This window comes from Populus alba, chromosome 16, assembly GCF_005239225.2.
Source record: "Populus alba chromosome 16, ASM523922v2, whole genome shotgun sequence".
In the NCBI taxonomy this organism is placed as follows: domain Eukaryota; kingdom Viridiplantae; phylum Streptophyta; class Magnoliopsida; order Malpighiales; family Salicaceae; genus Populus; species Populus alba.
This window is the reverse complement of record NC_133299.1, coordinates 5385005-5393276: the sequence shown is the minus strand read 5'-3', so window position 1 is coordinate 5393276 and position 8272 is coordinate 5385005. Positions and strand designations below refer to the sequence as shown.

The window sequence follows — 8272 nt, the reverse complement described above, 5'->3', positions numbered from 1 at the left end:
AAACCTATTTGTTTTACCCAAAACACCTATAAAATACTATATGCATCTTGACAAACTCATTCATACCCTCAAATAACCTTAAAATACCTAAAAATCTAAAATTGATCCAAAATAAATAAATAAATAATTTTCAAGCTCAAATCTCCCATCTCATATGATGGTAAGGCCAAAGAATACCTAGGTAGAATTCTTCTCATCAAATGAAATTTGCATACACCAAAATTGATTTTTTTTTGTAGCTGGAAATTGGTACCAAAATTCATAATTATGAAAATGTAGGGACATTAGTGGTAAAATGATAATTATGGTGATATGATAGTTATAATAATAATATCATGTATATATAAAAGATCAAATTATAAAAACAAAAATCTTTTTTTTTTATTTGCTGTCTTTACAAAACTATTTTAGTTTTTTTTAATTGTTTAGAAAAGAGTCGTAGTAATTCAAACAAGCAGAAAACGGGGAAACACCTTAGTTTTATCTTTTCATTTCTTTTTGCCAACTTCATTTGAAACATAGATAGACGTTTTCTTTACTTCCACTTTCGTTTTCTTTCCTTCTCTTTCCCCTTCACCATGGACAGAGCTTCCACAGGGAAACTCAAACTGGGGCGGAAGTGTTTCTTTCACCATGGACAGAGCTTATCATGTCAATTGAGTAAATCCCAATCAGAAACAGACACTTCTTCAAATGATCAAAGGTCAATGAGTAATCACAATTAACACAAAAAGAAATGAATTGAAAAGCGGGCTTACCATTTGAATATTAATACACATCAAAATTACATTAAAATTGTTGTCTTTGCTGAGCATAAATTAAAATTGATTGCTATTTCTTTTCTTTTTTTTCCTTTCTTTCCTATCCCTGAATTAACGTTACTGTCGACTGCGGAATTAAATAAAAAAGAACGAGAGGACTTGTGCATCCCCTGTATGTCTCAACAGTTTCTTAATTACATCCTAGATGGAGGCTTACAGATCAAATCAAACGGGTTTTTCTTCCCGGTATTTTTCACTGTATTATTCAAGGACTGCAAAGGTTCTTCAAATCTTCCTCGCTGGCATACCATGATGGTATAATCTTTGACACGTGGGGATAAAGATCTTTGTAGGAATTTCTGATTGTTCCTTCAGCAACTCCAGTTGCTAGTGAAATATCTGCATCCAAGCCTACTATCAGTTGAAAGCATATCTTTGAATTGAAAACTCAAGGCAGCTAAAATACCGAAACACAAGTGAGCAGATGTCTAACGGTGTTTAAAATCAACAATGCTGAAAGGTTTGTCTAAATAAAAACTGATAGAATAGGGTTACTTCAGAAATATCTGATTCTATCCACCAATGAATCATTTGTTTCCACTTGATAAAAAGAGTTCAAAACGATCAAAACCTCGAAGAGGCTTCTTGTCATCTGAAAGCTGAGTAATTATATAGATGACTGCTGCTGCGATTGATATAGGGCTCCTCCTGCAAGCATTAGAAGGGATTATAAAGAGCGGCTATATTGGTTGAACAACTTAGATTGATCCAAAAGGTTAATAAAACAAAGATGTAAAGAGTGTTTTCTTTGCCTGGTCTTTGAACTATTTCTTCTTATTCTAAAGTTTATGGATCTTGCAACAATTATTAACCAGAAGTGATGAATGAGCAACAAAAATGAGCAAAACAGAGAAAACCATCACTTTTCTAGTAAAAGTAGAGGTAATGTGAGAAACTTGTAAATACCTTATATCAAACTGTTCTGACGTTTTAACAGCTTCTGTGGCAGCTTTAACTGTATGATTAGACATTCCAAGATTGGAGCAGAAACGCCTCTGCAGATCAAGTTGAGGCTGATGTTAATAACAATGGTGCTAATAATACAGATAAAACCGATATTCGCATCTGAACAATAAGGACACTCCCTGTAAATAAACAATAAAACCAACACAGTAAGTTTAATGGGGAAAAAACACACCATAAAATCCCCAGCATGTATAGTTCCCATCTCCACGGACTGACCAGTCTCCAAACCCAGTTGTTTCACTATGTATTCTTTTGCTCGGCCAATTTCCTTCTTTGTGGCTCCATTGGCGACAGAGCAAATTTCTAGTTGAAATTCAGAGGTTCAGGGAAGTTCAAACACTTGGGGAAAGATTGAATCAGGAGAAATCCATATGTTAAAAGAATGCTAGACAATACCCTTTACTGTTCGGGGCTTGTCTTCTTGTCGACAAGCAATGTAGAGGCAAGCAGCCAATAAAGCATCTTGATTCCTTCCTCTACTGGACTTTTGATCTTCCACCTTCTTGTAGATCTCATTGGCCCGATCCTTCAATATTATGAAAAATGCATCACCAGAGGAGCAAAAAAGAAAAACAAAAGAAACATTAGGGAAGTTCTCATGAACAACCAAACAAGAAAAGCATCAAAATTGAACATTTCAAAACATATTTATGGTTTTCCAATAAACATGATGCCTTCACAACCCACTCCCTTCATCTTTTTACCCTCCTCCTCGTAAGAGCAAAAGATGGGGAAGCACTTTTGATGTTTGTGATTGATCTATTCATTGTAAGTTTAGATACCTACATGAGAATTATGTCAAATAATTTCTCAATAAGCTTGCAATAAAAGTATATAACAATATGCTATCTCATCTCACAACCCACTCCCTTCATCTTTTTACCCTCCTCCTCGTAAGAGCAAAAGATGGGGAAGCACTTTTGATGTTTGTGATTGATCTATTCATTGTAAGTTTAGATACCTACATGAGAATTATGTCAAATAATTTCTCAATAAGCTTGCAATAAAAGTATATAACAATATGCTATCTCATCTCCCCTAACTCACTTCTCTCCCCCCACAAATGAATGAGTCTCCTTTTGCTTCGATGAGATGAGTGAACAGTTATCAAAATCTTTGAATTTCATGCTTGCTTTGAGTAGATTAGGCTTTTTCAATTAAACTGTAACGACAAATATTCTGCAGCTCTATTCACAATCAATACATAAAAAAATTCCATTCACAGGTGATGCATTGCGAATAAAATTTCTTTTGTATCTCCTACGACATAATTTCATTATTTTACAATAGATTAATCATATTTACAAAAACCTGTCACTTTATTCCAATCAAGCCATAGAATTTATAGAATATTCTCATATATCATAGCTTCATAAGAATGTGCTTATACATTTATGAACGCTGGGGAAGGACAAATCTAATTGGAAAGATATACATGGCTAGTTGCCTGATAACACACTAAATAACAAGACAACATTATTACATGATAGTAAAGGGTTTATTTCCATATTCATGCAAGGATGTTTTCAGAAAAGACACTGTTGAAACCATCAGTTTTAATATCAATATATAAATATCAAGTGTGAATACCTTGATAGTTGCAACAAGGCCCAACCTGAAACATAAATATCACACATTAGCAACGACTTTGCAAAAGTGTATTTTTTCATAAACATCATTGCGCATAAAATGTATGTACATAATAGAGAGTGAGAATTCAGTAACATAATGCTATCACTTTACAAAGACTATAACTTTGTTGCATGAAGCATACACAGCCTTAAAAGGCACCAACATAATCAAGCTGGGAAACCCAAGTCAACTTCTACTAATAACTCATAATTCGAATCCAGAGATGACTATCAAGATGCAAGATAATCTTGTTCTTCTGACTTGAAACTTTATCAATTATATTAATATTCATTCTACCTTGCATCAAAAAATTCCTTCTTGGGGATGAATTCGCATCTCTTATCACTATTAAGTACCTAAAGGTCCAGTTCCATCAAGCAACCACAGCAATCAACCATCAACTTATCTCCTTAACATCACAGCCAATTAAACCCCTGCTACAACATCAAAATCACACCAAATGTGGAATCTAAATTCAGTTCCCTCCTCATCTAAAATCAACCCACAAACACAACACCAATACAAACAACCAACAAAGGTCCAAATCTAATCACACAAACCAAAACCACCAAACAATCAGTGAAGTCATGAACTTACATCAATTGTCAAAAAAAATGGATTCACAACTCCAATTCCAGTCAACTCAAATCAATTAAAAAGTTGGAACTGCCATGTATAAAAAGTAGAAACTTTCTTGAGGAACAAAAAAACACCCTTGCATTAAAAGGTGTAAATAAAATCAAATTGGAACAGCTATTTCCACAACCATTTCAACAAACTCGCAACTGGTGGCATATTCCACTAATTCAACTGAAGCTGAGCTTTAATCCTAATTCCTTTTCTTTCAAAAGATGCAAGATGAAAATTTTCCATTGGACTGCCTTTAGTAGAAACAACCAAATCATTTCAAAAAATTTCAGGCACTTCTAGTCAATATCCATCTATGATCAAATCAAAAATAGGTCATTTATTGTTGAATTTGCATTTGTACCATCACTACTCTGCCCCTCCAGTTCCAATTTCATCAACCTAACAGCAGACTCAAAGCATCAACTAATTCCATTAACAGTGCAACCAAATCAAAACCACCAATTCAACATCCAAGAGTTTATATTCCCTTACCCATCTAAATCAAATATCTAAAAAACCCATCAATAAATTCATAAACTTTAACTCATTACCTCAACCATTAACATCCAAACACCTCCACAACTTCACAATAAAATCAAATAAAAGCAAAACCCGCAAAAAACATAAGAAAAAAATAAAAGAAAAGGTTACCTATCAGACATCGTAGCAATAGTTTTAAAAGCCGTAATCAACCCACGATCAGGATTGGATCCACGATTCTGCCACCTACCAAGGAACTGGACAAGAACTCTCCTGAAGCACCATTAGGCTTAGCAATAACAGTAGAAAGACCACCATCTGTTAATAAAGGATTAGTTGGTCCACCAACACGAACTGGATCATTATCTCCTGATTCATTCGGCAAAAGTTCTCCACTCTGACGTTTCATCGATCGAGTGAGATTCTAAGACAAGACCACACTCTGAACATACTGTGTCTCTGCTGAATGGTCGAAAACTACCTCTGTGTGTCTCTTACAATCTGAACAGAAAGCGTCCCCATTACTTGTTTATTCCTTAGGTTGAGCCGTGAGAGGAAGGGTGAGAGAGAAGGAAAACGAGAGGAGAAAGGGATTGCTGTGAGTTAAGAGGTCTATGACTTTGGGGTATGTTTGGTAGACATATTTAGTATATGTCTCTTGCTTAGCTCTAGAACAAGAGGCCAGAGGGTTTGTTTTTGTTTTTACCATTTAGTTCAGTTTGACATGGTCTTACATTAATATAATATTATTTTGATAGTTAAATGAATTTTTTTTTTTTTTTAAGTTCAAATTTGGGTAAAATATAGAAGAATTTATTAGTTTTTTTCTAATATTATTTGACATGCTTGCAATACCAAATTCTTTTTGGTATAATTTTATTAGTTCTTGTGCTAGAGTATAATTTATTTTGGACTAATTAGAAAACAAATATTGGCACATGTAAGTCCTATATTAATATAAAAGAAAAAATGGCAAAAAGTTTATTCAACCTAGTTTTAAATCTTCAAGATAGTTTAAAAAAATAAATCATGATGGTCACTTGTTTTTTGATAAGTGCGGAGACAAAGGTGAAATAAATTGACCTTAACAAATTGAAATTTATTCTATTTTCTAGATTTCAAGGTAAGAAATATATATCCTTTTATTTAGAAAGTTCTTGGATTAATTAAGATTTTTTTATATATGAAAGGTGTATGAAGTTAAGGAAATTTAAATGATATTTATATAAATGATATAATAATGAATAGGTAGGTTTTATGATATTGTAAGACGACTAAAAGGATGATTAAATGGTTAAAAAGTATTAGGTTAACAATTAGGTATAAAAGTAATAGGTATAAAAGTGAGAAGTGTGAGTTTAAGTGTTTGAGAGAGGCTTCTATTCAACCTAAAAATTATATTGAATAGATGCAGTTTTTTAATCAAATTTTATATTTAGAAAAATCTTGTTTTTATCTTGTTTTCTAACACCATAAATGGTGTATTAATTTGATTTTTTGTAGGATATTTATAATGAAAATTATAAAGATATACAGATTATTTAGCATTAATGTCCAAGAATGATTTTGGGACGTATTATAAATTCTATAAATGAATTACTAGGTGAATCATATATGAATGAAAAGGTAATTGAGACTAGTTTACCACACAAAAAGCAAAAATTGAATTCTAAATTTTCTAGGAGTTATGTAATTTGTTTATTAGGCAGTGTGCAGTTCACAAATTAATGTGATTAAAAGTGTGTTAGGATAAAGGTGTGGTTTTTTTTTTTTTTTGTTAGACCTATACAAAAAGCAACAAAAAACTTTGTTTTGGTGGTTGCTTTTTTGTGCATTAAATTAGTTGTACATTAAAAACAAAACCACCACCACCTCATTGCACCTCTATTTCAAACACTCTTTAAGTGTTTGAAGAGCTTTCAAACATGTTATAATACTTATAAATAAACTGTTTGAGCTGAGATTTTAGAATTTGGTTGTTTAACCAATGAAGATAAGTAAATATTTGCACGCTCTATTATTTTTAAACATAATATATTTTTTTTAATTATGTATTTTTCATTTACTATATGTATTACATTCTTTAAAAGAAGATCAATCACTTGTTATGTTCAAATTGATTTGCTTATATGAATGTTTGTGAATGAACAATATAGAATTTTTATAAGAATATTTTATAAACTAATTTGTCAAAGAAAGTGTTTCAAAATGGATTTGCAAATGGTTGCATAATGGCTCTCACATGGCTATAAATGAAATAATGACCTCTAGTGAGTAGGGTTATTGACACTACAACTAGTTCTAATGGTCCATCAATGAGTTTTATAATAAATAGGCAATGACACTTGTCAACAAGTTGCAATAATTGGTCAAGAATAGTTGACAAATGATGTAGTCACAGGTACAATGTGATTGTAAAAATTTGGTCAGAGTAAAGTCATGTTTATAAAATTGAATGCCAAGAAAAAACATGGGATTAATGACTTGTTTTTATGACATGTGTTTATGAACTATAGCTATTAACAAATTTTTTTTTTTATTGTTTTAAGCTATTTTATTATTGTCAACGCAATATGTGTATTACTTGTTCTTGGCTTGATAGTGTGTGGAGTTGTACTTATCAAATTGTGATTAACTTACCCTTCTTTGTTTTCCCTCCGTAGATAAGTTAGAGTATTAAAAAAGATAGAGGAGCTGATTTGTTTTCGAGTTATAAAGTTTAACGTTTTCAGTTTAAGTTGTTAAGATTGAGTCCCAATTGATTAGTTTCTTTGTGTATTAGATATTCATTATTAATTAGTCTTTGAAGGACTTTGTTGACTAGATTTTGCAGTACTTTCTTTTTAGTATGATAAATTTTTTTTTAATTTTTTAATGCATTTTTTTATTATATAATGACTTTTTAGATTTCTCTCACTGTTATTTCAGAATCAATTTATCTTCTTATGACATGCGACTCATTACTTCCCATATCGTTAAATTTTAAAATCAAAGCCCCAAAACTAGTAGTCTAACATGAAATTGTTGTTGCAATTAGCGGTGACACTTAATTGCCAAATCATTATGGAAAACTTTACGTGTGGTATTTGAGAAAATTAAATTTAATCGTAATTTTATCGTTACAAGTGTGGAATAATCAAAATAAATAAAGTTAGCATTATTATTCTTCAAAAAGTAATAAAATAAACGGACAAGTTTCATAATAAGATTAAAGATGTTTATGTGGATGTTTTTTGGTGTGCTTTAAATGGGCTGAATGGATCTGACTACCTCCATGATATCTATTATGACTGTGAATCTGGCGTGCTTATTTTCGGAAGGGATGTCCGTAAAACGAGCCAGCTCACCCGCGTACGAGGGATTAGTTCTGACTTGTACTTTATTGCGAGTCAGTTTGGACCGGACAATGTACTTACTGTCGTTCTAAGATGCATAGGAAAGCATTATCTGGGACAAAATTGGAATATCGAAAAGTAATCAAAATAAAATTTATATAAAAATTGAAATTTAAAAATTTTAAACATTTTAAAGGAACTAAAAATTAAGGACTAAAAAATTTAATGGCTAAAGGACGAAAATTCTAAATAAATCTGGCTCATAAACCCATAGTTTTAAGATACCGCGGGCCGGTTTCAAGGCCGGGTTCCGAGTTTTGACTATGATTGGTTGGTCATCACATTTATTTTTTAAATAGTTAAAACGACAGTTGTTTTGAGTTAAAAAAAAATTCAACAGGTTTAACG

General features: G+C 31.9%; 1 protein-coding gene across 1 annotated transcript; it reads right to left on the bottom strand.

Annotated features, from left to right (window-relative positions):
* Positions 1-737: 737 nt before the first annotated feature.
* Positions 738-4799, bottom strand: LOC118051214 (transcription initiation factor IIB-like). The gene is made up of 7 exons (XM_073405158.1): positions 4701-4799; positions 3378-3402; positions 2184-2313; positions 1960-2090; positions 1728-1816; positions 1393-1469; positions 738-1160 (listed from the first exon to the last, which is right to left on the bottom strand). The coding sequence occupies exons 1-7, from the start codon at positions 4709-4711 to the stop codon at positions 1027-1029; spliced, it is 597 nt and encodes a 198-aa protein (XP_073261259.1). The 5' UTR covers positions 4712-4799; the 3' UTR covers positions 738-1026.
* Between the last annotated feature and the right edge of the window lie 3473 nt (positions 4800-8272).

Bases quoted from the DNA above. Each gene is read 5' to 3' on its own strand.
- LOC118051214 (XM_073405158.1), bottom strand. The intron at 2,091-2,183 runs GTATTGTCTAGC...AATTTCAACTAG, and splicing joins CAAGCCCCGAACAGTAAAGG to AAATTTGCTCTGTCGCCAAT. The intron at 1,470-1,727 runs GTATTTACAAGT...TAATGCTTGCAG, and splicing joins TCAGAACAGTTTGATATAAG to GAGGAGCCCTATATCAATCG.